Genomic DNA, 16,788 nt, shown 5'->3' with positions numbered 1-16,788 from the left:
TCCAAGGCAGTCTAACTCCTGTCCATCTTGTTGAACATGGATCAAAGAGCGTGCTTCAATACAGACAGACCTGAACCTAGTCTGTGCTCTGAACCTACATGCTCAGGTAGGCCTGAATATGATTGCTCTGAACCGAAGTCTTAAGTGTAGAAATGTTCACCACCAAATTACTTGGAAAGGTCTTGTTCATAATAAAAATTAAGCATCTTCCTTCCCAAGGAATTGTTTCAGCAGTCTTTTGCTATTCATCCACATATAAAACAAAGGATAAATTTACCAAGATAAGTGATTGGCTGCCATTTATACTGTCTAGTGCTTTCCTTTCCCTGAAAATAGAGCAAGGATAGTTGAACTGAAAACCCAAAGACTTCCAATTATATAACTTGCCCTGTTTTCCCCTCCACTCCCCTCCCCTTACTTAATTTGTTTTAAAGAGGCCAAGGTTATGAAAATCTTACACTCATACAATAAGAAAAATGGGATCTAAATGCAAAGATTTTTCATGCAGCATGAATTTGCCCACGTAGACTTTAAGTACTATGTTTGTTTACCAATTAAGCTATGAAACAGATACTTTGATGTATACAGTATGTGCAATTCACACAGGTGAGATAATGGTGCAACAAAAAATTCTTCCCTCCCTGACTCATGTGTGTTTATTGCGACCATAGCTGCAATCTTTATTCAGGCTCATTTATTTACCTCTGTGGGTGTGCCATCCACGTAAGGATTACAGTTTGATGACCCAGGTTTGCAGTGTTCCTGCTGCTCTCCTGTAAGCTTTTGCATTACGCTATGCAAAATTACAGCTCTGATACTTCTGCTCTAGAAACACATGCACGCTCAGGAAGCTACGGTAGGGGTTACTTTAACAATTTCCATCTTATCTGTGAATTTATAACTTCCAAGAGCGTGCTGATTTATATGGTGTGGCACTGTATTTCGGACACACGCTGCCTCAGAAAATTAATGCTGCATTCTGGCAACCATATGGGCAGTTGGCTGGCAGCCATCAGAGCACGACCCTACTTCCACGCAAACCTTCCCTACCCAAGAGAATCTTGGGCACCCACTGCACAGATTGCAATGGCCCAGGAACAGAAATACAGAGATTCTGTAAACTCCTGTTACTCACAACCACCAGCTCCCCCAAGGATAGATACACATCTATATGATTAATGAGTAAAGTTGCACAGCAGTGATCCCCTTGCAGCAGGTAACCACACAGGCACCGCGCTTCCTGGTGTCTCAGAGAATGGAGAGGATTGCAGAAGCCTACCCACATTTCTGCGTTTCTTATGTATTCTCTTTTCTAGTTGTTGCTCTCACTTCTGAGAACATAGTTTGCAAGCTCTATGGTAAAGGGCATTTATCTTATTTGTTCTGTGAAATACCTATTATTCTTTGAGGGCTGAACTAATAATCACAGTAATGGCTTACGGTAGCTCAGATGTCTTAAGTGCCTTAGAAGAGAATGGAACATTTACACTCTTCAGTAAGGAAAGAAGTAAAAAACATTTTTCCTTACCACTCACAAACAGAGCAGTTTTTGTCCTCTGTTTTCTTGATTCTCCCACACTATTATTTCTTACTGAATATATGATTATCAATAGAGCTAAATCTAACTCAGTGGGACTACCTAAAGGGAAACTGAGCTGGACTGGAAACTCCTCAAAGAGGATTTTGATTTTGTCATCTCACTATGCAGAAATCTCAGAAAGAATAGACAAGACAAATTTCACCTAATGGTTTCAAGTAACTTTATGCAATGCTTTGAAGATGCCTTAAAGGTAGCTCAAACATACAAACTGTTTACATTTTATTTGAATAATGCTTTCCATTCATAAATCTAAATTTTTTTTTCACAACTGTTCACAAGCATCACGTCTCTTGCATGGCTTTACAGCAGCTGTTCTACTTCCTTTTCCAATACCCCTGTGAAAAGAATAGAGATTGAAAGTGAAGCAGCACACATTCTCACAGTAAACTAGCTGGCACACGGTAATGTTATGCAGTTCTCTGCACACTAATTTTTTCCAAGAAGGCCAGGGCTTACACTCTGTTGCCAGCAGTTCACTCTCCATACACATAGCATCCTGCTGGTTCTCTCACACAGCTCATTTCATGGCTACGTTATGATTTTTCTTAAACCCTGATGTTGCATTAAAGCTGCTGCAGTTCCACTGTGGATGGCAACAACCTGTCTGGCAGGATAAGTGGGCCTGGTTTCTTTTAACACTGTTTCCACACTGTCCAGCACAGAAAAGCATTTATCAGCAGAGGGGTTGCTCCTACCATTTGATCATTAAGTAGCATTTCCAGTGCTCCTGCCACTACTGAAATATTTTATAGTGCTGTGCAATATCTGGGAACTGACACTGAAATGCCATCAGTGTGCTCAGTGTGCTCAGTCTGAGGGATTTGTGTGGATCCAGACCAGAGTCTCGCTACGGTCCAGAAATGCTGACTAGCTGCAGTTAAAATAGAAATAAATAATTCACAGCTGATTATACACATCACATGGGTACAGCACAGTGATAAGTTTATTTCTGGTGCTTCTCAGCATTTGAAAACCCAGGCACGCCAGTGCTGCTAATTGTACTACTCCAAGCAGCCAGTTTTCCCAGTGCAACCACCTCTTTTCCTTGGGAAAAACAATTCTACCTGTGTAGCGAGTAATAGCAAAATGACTATCTATGCACAGCCTATACCTAAAAGTCTCCTTCCTAATCCTGAAGTAATGCACCCAATGTAGTTTATCCTGTGCCACCAATACCAGGACACAGCCAAGCATCCACTTCCATGCACTGCTCTGCAAACATCCTTTGCCAAGAGAGTACACAGCTCTCCACCTGGGCTGCTGACTGTCGCATCACAAATTTTATTCTGCTCCTTCATCTTTGTGGGCATTGCCAGAACACCCAAAGTTATCTGGATATGCAGAAAAAGCCACTCAGTGCAATTTCTTTCCTTTGGTATAAAGGATCATGGCTTTTTGTTCCTGCAGAAAGAAATAAAGGCTACATTTAGGATTATGACATTACAAGGACTTGAAAGTGCCCTCCCCACCACCTCCAATTCTCCCAGGGCTCTCAAAAGGCTTTTGAATGTCTCCCAGGATTTGGGACCCAAGGAACAGGATCCCCTGCATACTCGGTGCTCTGACACGGCACAGTTACGGATATAGGGCAGAAATATAACTGACCTTCACTGTAAAACCTGAGCTGCCGGCGCTTGCACAGGAGCTGTACTGCTGGGTAAAAACAATAATGTGATTGCTTAGTGGAGACAAGGCCTCTGAGGAATCCCTTCTGCAAATAACCCAATCTATCGCAACTCCAGCAAAACCCACTCTGCTGAATTCTCTCGGCAAAGAGGAACTTGCAATACTGTGCTGGGAGCACCGAAAAGGAACAGCGGTTCCCCCTTTTTTAACCACCTGAAGAAACCAAACCAAACAAAGGCACGCGCTCGGGAAGCCCAGCCCAGAGCTGGCAGTTCAAGGACCACTCCTCACGCCCAGGGGACACCCGGCGCACACCAACAACAGCTGACTACGGATTGGGGCGCATCACTTACGTCGGCAGGGCAGAAAACAAAGCCGAGCCCCTACAGCCACGCTGCCCATCAAGCGATGCCCCTGACACCTCTTGCGAGAAACCGCAAGGAAATTCTCTTCCTACAAAACACTAAACCGCGTCTGATGCTTTATCTCACGCTGCGGAGATTTATGTCCGCACATTCTTTCCAGACAGCTCCTTCCCCGCAGCGCCCCGAAGGCCCCGCACGGCCGCGCCGGGCGGCACCGCGCTCAGGGCACAGCTCCGCGCTCCGCTCCGAGTCGCCTGGCGAGCCAAGGCCGGCGCTGAGCGGGCGGGAAGGCGGCTTCGCCAAAGCGCTGGAAAACAGGAAAATATACCGCGCCCCGGCGGATCTTTGTTCCCGCGGGCGAGCTCTCAGGAGCCCCTCGCTGCCGCCCTGCGCAGCTCCGAGGGGCCGCGGCCACCGCCACCGCACCTGGCCGCGCCACCGCTCCCACCCCGCGCCCCGGGGACGGCAGGGGAAAGGAAGAGAAGGGAGGGGGCGCGCCGCCATCCGCCGGGCGCGGGGAGGTGACGGCCACAGGAGCGCGCGTGCACCGCGGGAGGGCGGGCGGGAGTGCGGCCGGGCGGGGGCGCGCACGGGACGGTGTGCGAGGCGGCGAGCGAGGGGAGGGCGATAGTGGGGCGGAGAAAGGCGGCGGCGGTGGCTTCGCTGGGCTCGGGGCAGGCGAAGGGGACGGGCGCCGCCGAGCCAGGAGACACCGCGGCGGCTGCCGGCGCGGGGCATCCTTCCTCCTTCCCGCCCCCCGCCCTTCCCTCTTTTTCTTTCTCTCCTCCGTCGCCGTCCGCCGGGACCGAGAGCGAGCGGAGCGGCGATCCCGGGGCGTTTCCGCGGCTCCCGTGCCGGCCGCCACCGAGAGGAGCGCCGGCCCCTCCCCGGCGGGCTGCCTCCCCCCCACCGCTCCGCGCCCGGGGCTCGGCGGAGAGGGCCCGGCCGCGGCCCCGGCTCGGCTCCCGGCGGCGGCGGCGGGCTCGGCGAGGATGTCGGGCGGCGGCAGCCGGGAGGAGGAGCGGCGTAAACTCGCCGACATCATCAACCACTGGAACGCGAACCGGCTGGACCTGTTCGAGATCAGCGCCCCCACCGAGGTGAGCGACCCCGGCGCGGCCGCACGGCCCGGGCCGCCCGGAGGTGAGGCACCGCGCCCGGCGCAGGCCGCGGCCCCCGCTCCGCCACCGCGCGGCCGCCGGGCAGGGAGCCGGTGCGCGGCCCGTGCCCGGGGTTAGGTTGCGGCGGTGAGAGCACGGGGGAGAGAGAGAACGAGAGAGAAGGAAGGGGGGAGGCCCGGCGGTGGGCTTCGCTTTGTGTGAGCGCCTGGCAGCGCCCGGCTTTGTGCGGCACAAAGCAACCTGCCGGCCGCGGGCGGGAGACGGGGCTGCGCCGCCGGGGCGTGACGGGCGGCGCTCGGCCGGGAGTGCGCAGCAGGAGCAGGTTCCTGGTGCCTTGTTCACATGTTGTACCGGAAAAACACAGCGGGCAGTTTCTTCCTAACGAAATGGGTGTTGCTCGCGGCTGAGAGGCTGCGTTTACTTTTCAAAAAAAAAAAAGAGGCCACACCCTGCCCGTGCCCCTGGTCGCGCTGCCCGGGGCCGTGCCTCGTTCTGGAGCCCCCCCTCCCCCCTCCCCACGTCGTGGGCCTGGGGAGAACGGGAGGAAATTCATTCTTGCTCTTGGCCTGGCCCTGCTCCTGGCTGATCATTAACAGAGGGCTCAGAGAGCTGCGCTGTCCTGGCCGTGCAGCCGGGCACTGGCTGCTGGCATAGCCGCGAGAAGTTCCGAGTGCCATTCTCAGGTTTTCCCATTGTGCTTTGGGTATTTTCGGTGCTGCTTGTTGTAGGCTGCCGAGCAGAGGGCTCTGTGCTATTCTGTGCACCTTGCGGTATCTATCATAATGCTAGCTCCTTGCGTTGCATAGGTCTCGCCCATATCCCCACCGGCTGACAGTCACTTGCTTCATAACTGGGCTGATGCTGGCATAAAGTCTCTGTCGATCGTGTTTGAGAACTCAGCACCCTGGGACTGCAGAGTGACTGCTGTCTCATGAGTGCATCTGTCCATTCCCTGTGTGTTCTAACTCCAGCCCTTTTTCTGTGTGTCTGGGGGACGTTGGACTCCTGCTGTGTTGCAATAACTGGTTTAACAACTCCTATGTTTTTTGGGTCCGCCTTACGTGTTTGTCATACTGCGCTGGGCTTTGCACAAAGCTTCCTTACAGCTGCTATAGAAGGAAACATCGATTTCACTTGCATTAGCTCCATGCTTCTGCCATTCTATAGTCTTTGAACCAGTGTAGGAACATGCTCAGCACTGTCAGCAATGAGATTTATTCCAGTTGAACTGCTGGTGGTTAAAATGAAGCGTATGGATATCTCTGAACATCTAAGCTTCTTAAAGTACTGGTTCTAATGATGTTTGGTAAGACTGCAGCTGTGTCTGCAGCAAACTGACGATAGGTGAAGTGCATTTTCCTTCCATCTGGAAGGAAAATTGCAAACACAAAAGCTCACGTTCTTCCTAGGTCAGTGAGTACGGCCTCAAGCTGTTGGAGTTCAGGAAGTGTTTGGGCAATGCTTTCAGACTCAGGGTTTGGATTTGGGTGGTGCTGTGTGGAGCCAGAGCTTGGTCTCTGATCCTTGGGAGTTCCTTCCAGATTGGGATATTCTATGGTTACCCTGAGCTGATCCAAATGTGCATTATTTTCAACTCCAGTGGTGATGTGATTGTTGTGCGTGCTATTTGTCAGCACAAATGGGGCCTTTGCCAGACTATTTTAGCCCCAGCAATCCCAAGTGGTTTCCACGCTGTTCCTAGGTCAGAGGGAACATCAGGAACGTTGCACTCACAGTACAGGCTGCAGCGGGTGCAGCGTTTGTACAGGTGCAGTAAGGTGGATATATGGCTTTTTTTACAGGTGGGATTGCTATAAGCAATTGAGATGTGGCAGTTGGCTGGCTGCATTAGTGTTGCAGCAAGCACGTGCCAGCACTGTGAGCTGTCACCCAGAGCTCCCATTGTGTGTATGTTTGGGGTTTTGAGAGCTACTACCTTGCAGTGATTCTCCAGGCTTTGCTTCCATGTAAACAGTCTCTTAAGTGACTCATCTTCTGTGTGTCCTATGTAGCAAGAATAGGCATTTCCAGAGGAATGAAACCCTTGCTTAATAGTAGGGTTTAATTTATGCCTTAGAAGAAGGGGGGGGGGAAAGAAAAAAGAGAGAAATTAGTGGAAAATGACAGAAGCTTTGGCACTGTCAGTACCTAAACCCTACTGATACACCTCAGCATTAGCTTGGAAGGACCCACTCCCTGGTGTGCAGTTGCTCCTGATCCACCAGGTCCTTTACCACCTCAGTGCAAAGTGTCCCATGTGCTTTGGCCTTGGACGTACAGAGCGGGATTTTGAAGCAACTTTAAATGTGTGGTTATTTTTCAGGGAAGTGCCTCATGAAATGAATCGGTTTGAGTTCATGTTAATATTTCAGTGTCCTCAGGGATTAGGTATCCACTTCTCTGTGTGCCTCTCTTAAGTGCTAGGCACAAGTTGTTTCTAAAAGCACATTGCTGGTGAGATGGAGAGAAGCAACAGCCTTGGGTAGGGCACAGCACTGAGTCCTGTTCCTAATTTTCTCCTGTTATGTGATATGAGTGGCTACATCATTCAGTGCTGCTTTTCCTCAGCAAGACAGGGAGCGGGTCAGCTTCTGTGCCGACAGTGAAGTATTTCTCTCTGTGTATTCTATGTGAGGAAGACTGGGAACTTCTTTGCAGTAAGGATTTCCCATCTTTACCTGCTGATGCTGTCACTGAAGTCACATGTGGGGAGCAAGGTTTAACATTGTGATTTTTTTTTTTTTTTTTTTTTTTTTAAACCTATTTTGACGCTTGGTGTCTTGCGAAACCTGATAATAGTTTGCATTCTGTTTGCTCTGAACAAATTGTTTAAGAGCAGTTCTGTGACTTCAGGGGCTTATAATGAGCAAAATAAAAGTTCTGTTTTTCAAGTTTTAGCAGCGAATGCAAGCTAACCTCCAGTACCATCAGGAGCAGTGCTGGCTGCAGATCCTTCCTTGACAGCTCTGCAGCACTGAGGCGAATCTGAATTTGATTCATGTAAGCATCACTGTCTCTGTCTTAAGTGATGAGACAGCTATGCATTTTAGGAAGTCCAAGAAAGATAGAGCAGGTTTTTTGGGAAACGTGGGCTGAATCATAGTTTGTTTTGCAGATAAATCAACAATCAAATTGAAAATGAAACAGAATGTTTATGCTTTTTTTTTTTTTTAAATGTTTTTCTGTTCCACTTTCCTTTTCTCTGTTTCCCTGGTATTACCAGGGTTTTGAATGTTTCTCCTATCTGGCTGGCTTCTCCTCCACCCCTTTTTTCCTCTTAGTTTTTTTCTTTAGCTATGAGTGAAAACCCAGTAAGAAGCCTACAGACCTACAGTAGGAAACAAATTGAGCTTTTGACCTCGTTTTGAGTCTTAGGTCTTGTTTTGAGAGTTCTCAAATACGAGAAACTTTGCTAATAACTTGATAACAAGTGTGTTGTATTGAAGTTTGCAGATTAAAAACAAACGGAAAAGCAGAAGTGCGTAAGTGCAAATCACCTCTTTTCTTTTTAGGTTTTTTCCCCCTTTATTATATAAAATGTCTATGGAAACTTTGGAAAAGAGCAAGAAAAGCAAAAGCATTATGGACTGATGCATTTATCACTGTCAGATAAAATAAGTATCAGTCCTCCTGAAAGCATTTAATGTGTGGTTTAAGGCACCGTAGGTGAACTAGGCGTTATAATTATTGTTGATCTTGATGGCAAGGTACGGTTTCATCTTTAATGTATGCTTTGATAACTGTATGTGGGAGGAATGGAAGAGCTTTGTTGTTCTGAGCAGGATTTATGGATTAGGAAAGAGAGTAGCATTTAAATTTTACTTTTTTTGGGAAAAGCCCCACCTGTTCTAAAAAGTGGCTTTTTTGATAATTGCCCAAGGCCTTGGAGGTGGATATCACAAGTATTGTTCTGTTGTACTTTTGCTTTATGATGGAGATAGCTTTTCTGATCTAGTGAACAAAAGTAGAAGCTTGCTTAAAAAAAAAAAAAAAAAGCTCAGAGAAATAAAATGCTTTGTACTGAGAGTGTGTGTAACTTCTAACTGGCCATGGCTTGAAATAAAACAAGCCCCTGAATGGGGATTTTTATTTTTTTGGTCTGAAAGCACCTTGTGTAAGCTTAGCAGTGAGGTGCAGGACTAACTGCAGCCCTTCTGCACAAGCGTGTTTCTGAACTGGTTGGTGTGTTTGTGTGTTGTCATTTTTTGATACAGACTTCCCTCATATTCTGATACTGTTTGTGTGTTTGGCCAAGTCAGTATATTTTACATTGTTGGGTGTTTTGTTTTGTTTTGTTTTCAGACTTTAAATGCAAATAACCTATTTAGGGGAGATGTTGCACAGTGGGTTTTAAAGTTGATTCAATTTTTGTGTTTATTCTTTGGGTTCGGATCTGATTCTGCTTCACAAAGTGTTGTAAATAATTATTGTGGCCATGCCTGGTATAAGCCAGGAGTTTGTGATTCTTTTCAAAGAAACTGTACAAGTTTAAATCCAATGAAAGCAATAAGAGTTAGGAATCTTTTAAGTTTTAAAATCCCTGCAGATTCCTATCTGCATGGTTGCTCACCCATTTGCTTTGAAAAATTGCCTCTGTGACTCTGAAAAGACTCATCATTTAAGACTGGGACTACCTATGGCTGCCTATTGCATTATGGACAGTCTTGTCTGTAACAGTGGAAGTCTGCAGCTAGGCAGCTGTCTAAATGGTAGAAATGCTTGTGCTTTCTTCATGCACTACATTCATTGTGACAATATGGTAATTCCTAAGCAGTCTGGAAAGGTATATTGGAAACCTTGAGGACTGTTGCCTACACTTTTCAGTGGGTAGCTATCACTAAACAGGCACAGTTAAAGAGGGGGTTGCTAACCTATAACTTCAACAAGCTTCAGAGTTTTAATTTCTAATTGCAACTTACTGAGTGTTGACTTCTGCATCAGAATGTCTGGAGGAAAGAAATCATGAGCAGAGGTCTTCTCATTTGCATTAAAAGGACTGCTTGGAGATCAGTTCTGCTTTAACTGAGTAGAAGTGAGTTGTCTGCCTTCAGAAATGAAATATAATTGCTGCTATCTGGAGAGCGATAACAGGTTTGAATTAAAATCTTGATCACAATCTACAGGCAACATAATAGCACAAAGATATTCCTCTTCTAGGAGGAAGTTTTGTGCTATGCCTTCTGTATTCCTTAAGTTGTTCCTTGACTGGTGGCTAATTAGGTTCATACAACTGAGACATACTGGCTTTGAAAATTCCCTCCCAGTGTGTGAATCTGTTGCCTGACGAAAGTGCCATTGACAGGTATTATTTTTCAGTTGAAAAAAGCCTAGACCTCTGGAAATGTTACAGATTTACTTGGTTAGCCCGAATGTGCCCATATTTGAGATATATCAGAAATGTTAAAATAAATGGAACACACTTGAATGATGTTCATGGATAAACTTGCTTTGTAATTGATCTTATGGACAGAGTGTTGCCTTTGTCCATAAGAAATGTTCACCTAAATGGGATAAGGAGAACTGAAATTTAGCTGAAAGGTGTTATTAGCTGAAACGAGCTGGTGTTTGTGATAAGGTTGTAGATCATGAGAAGGCACTCTGAATTTATCTTTGTGTCAATATTTGAAAAGCTGCTTTGTTACAAATACAGGGAAATAGATTGTGGCTATCCGTAATTGAGAGCATTACATTAAAGAATAACTTCTGGCTTTGGCCAGCGCTTCTGGTGAAAGTGGAATTCAAAATCACCATGTGGAGTGATACACTGATAAACTTCTGTTATGATAAGTGAAGTCAAATGTAGCAGATGTTACAGATAAGTAACCAAAGTGCTTGATCTCTCAGACTGTAGAACTTCATGCTAACGGAAGCCTCTTCTGAGGTACGTTTGAGTAAAGTACTGCTTACATATTTTTGGATTTTTGGTGAATTTTGGCTAGGAAAAAGTATTTTTGTGTAAAATGCCTTTTGAGTGATGCTTATCTTAGTGCCTAGAGATTTATGAGATTATTACTTAGGCCTGTTTATTTCTGCTGTTCATATTGCCGCACTGATTTTGGAAATGTTCTTCTTGCTAAACAATTCTCAAATCAGTTACTAGCATCCTGATATCTTAACATTTTAGGAGGATGCTTTTCTGACTGGCTATAAAATACCAACATGAGAATTATTTCGGTAACTGATAAATGGCCTGGGTTGAAAAGGACCTCAAAGATCATTGAGTTTCAACTCCCCTGCTGTGAACAGTGTCACCAACCACCAGACCAGGCTGCCCAGAGCCACATCCAGCCTGGCCTTGAATGCCTCCAGGGATGGGGCATCCACAGCCTCCTGGGGCAACCTGTTCCAGTGCCTCACCATCCTCATTCTGATAATGTATTTTTTTAAGTAGTTGAGATGGAGACAGGTGAGCAAACGTCTTGTGCTTATGTATAGCTCAGAGTTAAGAAAAGCAAAATAACTGACCAGATGTTCCGTGCTCATTTTCTTTTCTCCTTCATTGTAACCTTTCCTGAGTTGCATCAAGATGCTCCTTTTATTATTTGCCAAACAAACCAGCGTTAGTAATTGAAGCTGAAATTTACAATACTGACACTAATTTTTAGTATTTTCTTGCAGTTCAGTGGCCTCTGTAAAGGAGGTGTTCTCATGCAAGTTGTTCCTCATTATTTTTTTTGTTGTTGGTGGTGGTTTTTTCTTTTTTTTTTTTAGGCTGCAGAGATTTTTGTCCCTTAATCTTTAATTGTGGATAAAAAACAGTACCTTTTTTTTTTTTTTTTTTTTTTTTTTTTTTTTTTTGTGACTGTGTCTGTCCAGAAATTCAGAAATCCAAGATGAAAACAGAATGCAAATGAGATTAAAAACTATTAATGAAAAATAGTTCCAATTCAGCAGAAGCAGTCGAGCCATCTTTGTGGAACGTACTGTGCCTGGTGAACTTCTGTATAATGAACAAATTTATGGGTACATAACATGAGTTTTTGCAGTGGGAGGGTTATTTTTCCATGTGATTGGTTGCCCTCAGTCACCAAGTTGCAACTGCCTTTTGTTGTTGTCTAGTTTGGTTCTCTAGGCGAGCTAAAAGATCTGCTTTGACATGAAGTCCGCGCTTGTTTCTGTATGCACCTGGATTATGTGCTTGTTTCAGTACGCAGCTGGATTGCTGACACCTCATGATGCTCGGTGATTTCTGTTCTTTGTTAGGGGTATATAACTTAGTAAAACCATTCCATGTAGTACTTAGGGATTGTGGTCGTCTGTGTCTGTTGCAGGTTTTAGCCTCAAGGTTCTCAAATTTGAAATGCTTGATCAGTATCATGTGATTATATCTTTAACTTCTACAGAGCTGCTTTCTTTCCTTTTGTGCTCGCCTGTAAGCTACGCCATCAGCTCAGCTCAGCTCCTCTTCAGATCATCTTCTAGCCTAGATATTCTTTCCAGGGAACTGTACCTCTGAGATTACCTCCATCCCACTCCCCTTATGAAGGTGCCACTCTGTCTAAATCTGCTTTCTTCTTTTCACTCCACACTGTCAAGGACAGAATTCCTCACTGTTGTGGTCTGTCTGGAACAGTGTTAGTATATAGATTAATGATTACTTCTCAAAATGCATTCACAATTGGTTCTGAGAGGCCTGGAAAAGAGTCCTAGGACCATGGATGCCATCTAGAAGACCAGCGTACCATGTTAGTTATAAATGCAAGTGTGACATTAGGAAATGTAATACTGCAGTATGTTTTTCTTACTGGGTTTTGAATCTCTACATATAAATGGAAAGAATCTAGTGATAGAATATATGATTGTGCTTATGAAGGTTGCATGTAGTCACAGAATCATAGAATGGTTTGGGTTGGAAGGGACCTCAAGGATCACCAAGCTCCAACCCCCCTGCTGCAGGCAGAGCCACCAACCTCCCCATTTAATACTCGACCAGGCTGCCCAGGGCCCCATCCAACCCGGCCTTGAACACCTCCAGGGACAGAGCGTCCACAACCTCTCTGGGCAGCCTGCTCCAGCACCTCACCACTCTCTCTGTAAAGAACTTCCTCCTGACATCCAATTTAAACCTTCCTTCCTTCTGCTTTAAGGCATTCCCCCTTGTCCTATCACTGTTGACCCCTTTAAAAAGTTGATTCCTCTCTTTTTTTTCTTTTCTTTTTTTTTTTTTTTTTTTTTTGTTTGTTTGTTTAAATTGTTTTTCTTAAGAGTAATCATCAATAGATTTCTGATTTTACTTATGTACTTCAAGGGTAGAAGATACAGTAGACTTCAAAAATAGGGAAGAGTTACTATAGTAATTCTTTTCAAGGATGTTAGAAAACAGCTTGTTTTGGAACGTATTTGGAAATTGAGTGCATGTTTGAATGTGTGATTCTTATTCACATACTGGGTAAATATTTTGTAATAGATTTTGTTGAATACAGCTTTGGTTGCTATACAGTGCTGGCAGACTCAGTCAAAAATGATGATATATGTTAATGGCTTCAAGGTTGGATTGTTTGTTTTAATTGTTCATTGTTTTTATTGTCAATGTGGTACATTGCAGTCTTTTGTAACTAGAACTGAGGAATATGGAAGGTCTTGCAACACCTTACTACTTAGTACAAAATGTACAGTTTTGTGGTAAACTCTCCTAAGACTTGCCCTCAGTCTGTTGTGTTTCAGGGCACAGATGAATTTCTGGGCTGCTCTGTACCAAAAGCACCTCTATGTATATTTCTCTGTAACAGGGAAATCTCTAAGTGAAGGAATGAGTTGTCTGTTGGACAAATAAATACTGTTGCCAAAGTATGTTGCCCGTAGCAGTAACTAGAAACTACAGTTTCAATGCCTATGTTTTTCAAGCCTCTTCTGAGCTGTTTAGCAATAGATTTCTCTTTGTCTGATTGTCAGTCCACCTTACAGGCAGAGACACAACTTAATTGGAGTGTCATGCTTTTCCATATATAATCACTGTACCGCTCACAAAGCCCAGAGGAAGATCATATCTCCCTTCCCAATGCATATTAGTGGCTGCTGCATGGCTTATGGTCGGGCAGGAGGGTTCAGACAGCAAAGAAACCCTCTCCTCCCCCAGTGCCTGCAGCAACAAAAGGTCTCCTTTTCCCTCTGCCCTCCTAGTAGCTCTTCTTTGAACAGTACAGTGGTTAGAAATAAATAAATAGGAGCCTTTGACCATCTTGTTGTGATTCTCAGTTTTAGAAAAAGCTGTTATTCTAGGATCTTAGGATCTTCACTTGGAAAGCATCAACAGAGTGCTGACTGTGACGCAGCATCCTCGTGGACAGGAAGATGTTTGTGGAAAGATGCCTAATCCTACCAGATTTTCTTCTGGAAAGCTTTGTATGATAAAATATTCTTTATAAAAACAATTTCTTTTATGTTGAGAAATATATCTGGAGAAATCTGGTTTATATCTACCTTTCGTATATATATATTGGTAGTATTTACCGCATTCGGATTATATTCATAGAATGCTGGGGCTTTTATTAGAAAACCTGAATTGTTTCTATTTAAAGTGATAGTCTTTCTGACCATGAATACAATTTATTTCCAATGTGAACAGATGGACATGTTAAGTTTTCTTTACACACTGAAACAGGTTGCCCCAGGAGGCTGTGGATGCCCCATCCCTGGAGGCATTCAAGGCCAGGCTGGATGTGGCTCTGGGCAGCCTGGTCTGGTGGTTGGCAATCCTTCACATAGTAGGGGAGTTGAAACTGGATCACTGTGGTCCTTTTCAACCCAGGCCATTCTATGGTTCTATGATTTAACACTTGCTGTATGTTTTCTGGCAATTGAAAGACTGAGATAAATTTTTCACATCTGGAAAAAGAAAGGAATTTAGAATTTTTGATGGAAAGACAATGCTAATAAAGGCATTGCTCGAATTAGCTAATTAAGTTGGGTGGATTGCCTATTGTATCTAGTATTTGCTGTCCAGTGAGGTATCTCAAATGCATTTACTTAAGGTTGTTGCTTTTTTTTTTTTGTGTAAATTTTGCTTTGTTGAATGCTTTAACTTAAAAACAAACACCTGTTTCCTTTTTTTTTTTTTTTTTTTTTTTTTTTTTTTTTTTTTTTTTTGCATTTTTTAAAATGTTCTAACAGAGCTATTCTCTATTTTGTAAAAGTTACGGGAATTCTTTTGATCAAGTTTCAAGAAATGCTGAAATTTAATCTAATATTAAAGTATGTTTTTGTTGTTATCATAGTGCAACAAGGGCTATTTCAATAAATTCAGCGGCAGTGCCTATCCCAAACTGTTTTGAAGCAGATAGGAACTGATGTGTAGGCAGTCTGTAGTTTTTATTAAAGTTAGAGCGTACAGTGGGATCTGTGGTGACTTTAGTGTTCACATTTTGTAGCACTCAGAATTCTGGTAGAACTTTGTGACTACTTCTTGATTACTTTCGTTTGCATGTTTTGCATTCTCACCTGCATTAAGGTTAAGTGTCAGCTCAGAAAATCAGTGCAGCAAATGTATGAGGTTAGCCAAACTTGAAAACTTTGGCTGCCTCCTCAAAGAAAGACTTCTTCATCGTGAGTGATGAATGTCAGGTGGAAGCACAAAAGTTGGACAGCATTGCACCAACATGGTTGAGTGCTGAAGCAAAGTATTGTTCAAGCACTCTGATGATGGAGGCTGAGATAATAACTTACTAAAACTCAGCACTTAGCTGAGCTCTTGGGTTCCAGTGTTTGTTTCCAGCTGTTTGAACATCCTTGCGTGCAGGGCTACTTGTAAATATCTGCTCATGTTGCTATGAATGCACTGATCATTCCTCAGTGTCCACTCCTTTCAGAACCCCTATCTTCCGTGCCACCCTCCTCAAAAATCCCACACCTAACCCAGATACTGCAGTCTTCTGCTTAGTGTGAAAAATACCAATTCTGGCAGCCCTCAGATGTGTGCCTCCTTGCAGTGTAGAAGCCTTGCCAAGAATGTGACCTAGGATTGTGCAGCTCTGGCATGGGTGAGCTGCACCTCCAGCACCTGCTGACTGCACTTTAGAGTCTGGAATGGCTCGGCTGATGCAACCAGGCCTCACACAGCCACAGCATTGGTCCCAATGCTGCTGGTGACACTGTGACAACACATTTTCTTCTAATGGAGGGGAAGAAGGAGTGCTTTTTTTCTTGCTTGTACTTTGATTCAAAAACCATAGACATGCTCTCATTATGTTTTGGAGAGCTCCTCCTCCTAATATACTTAGAAACCGACGTGTGTTCTCTGTCCTGAGTTCCTGCTGGGCTGTAACAGGATGAGTTTTTGGGATTAACCTCAGGTTACTGACACGTCTATCTTCTGCAGCTGTTAGAAAAGATGAGTAGTTTCTTATGTACACACACATCCTGTCCACAGCCCCTTCTTCACCCACCTCGTACTTTCTGAGGCACAGAAAGAAGGAAGCTGGTAGCACCGACCACCTTCTTACTGTTTCTGCTATCCGGGTTGTTTCCTGCAGCTTGGAATTGTCCATCCTTCCAGGTTGTGTTGGTGATGATGGTGGAAGGCACAGGAGTTGTTTTTCTGTTGCTGTCCAGCAGTGGCTTTGAACTGATTTTTACTGCTTTTATAACAATCAGAGTTACTGTTTAGTAGCAGTTGATATTTGCTGTGGCTTTTGGAAACTTGGCAAGACCTTTCGCTTCCTCATCTTCCACCTCCGATGTCCAGCTGGTTTAAATGATGGTATTTTAATTCGTGCTTAATGTGTTTCAAAAGTTTCTTTTTGTATTTACCTATGTGAGATCTGATTGAAATAAAGCATTTGGCATCCCGCTGAAATTTAACCCTTTTGTTGGGAAAAGATGCCTATTTGATATATACAAGCGGAAGCTTTTTTTTTTTTTTTTTTTTTTTTCTTTTTTTTTTTTTTGCTATTACTGAGTTTCCCTATTCATGCAGCACAAAGTAGCAAACTGGTCTTCTTTTTTTTACATGTTGACTAATGACTTAAAATATTGCTGGCTGTTTTGCCCAGAATGCTTTTGAAAGATGCTAGTACGTGAGATTGTTTAGATCATCCTTGACTTCTGTCTGTGTGTAGCTGTGGACTCCTAATCAGTTGTG

At 44.2% G+C, this 16,788-nt stretch overlaps 1 protein-coding gene across 1 annotated transcript in view; it reads left to right on the top strand.

Annotated features, from left to right (window-relative positions):
- Positions 1-4,583: 4,583 nt before the first annotated feature.
- AFDN (afadin, adherens junction formation factor) overlaps positions 4,584-16,788 on the top strand; it is a gene marked incomplete at both ends in the record, with an annotated part of 111,914 nt that continues 99,709 nt past the window's right edge. Inside the window, one exon of the mRNA XM_079532742.1 lies at positions 4,584-4,691. Within this exon, the coding sequence (XP_079388868.1) occupies positions 4,584-4,691 (108 nt within the window). The remainder of the gene's footprint in view (positions 4,692-16,788) is intronic.

Source organism: Tetrao urogallus (genome assembly GCF_951394365.1).
Source record: "Tetrao urogallus genome assembly, chromosome: 2".
NCBI lineage: Eukaryota > Metazoa > Chordata > Aves > Galliformes > Phasianidae > Tetrao > Tetrao urogallus.
Note: the sequence above shows the minus strand (reverse complement) of the source record. Positions and strands in the feature narration are given on the sequence as shown.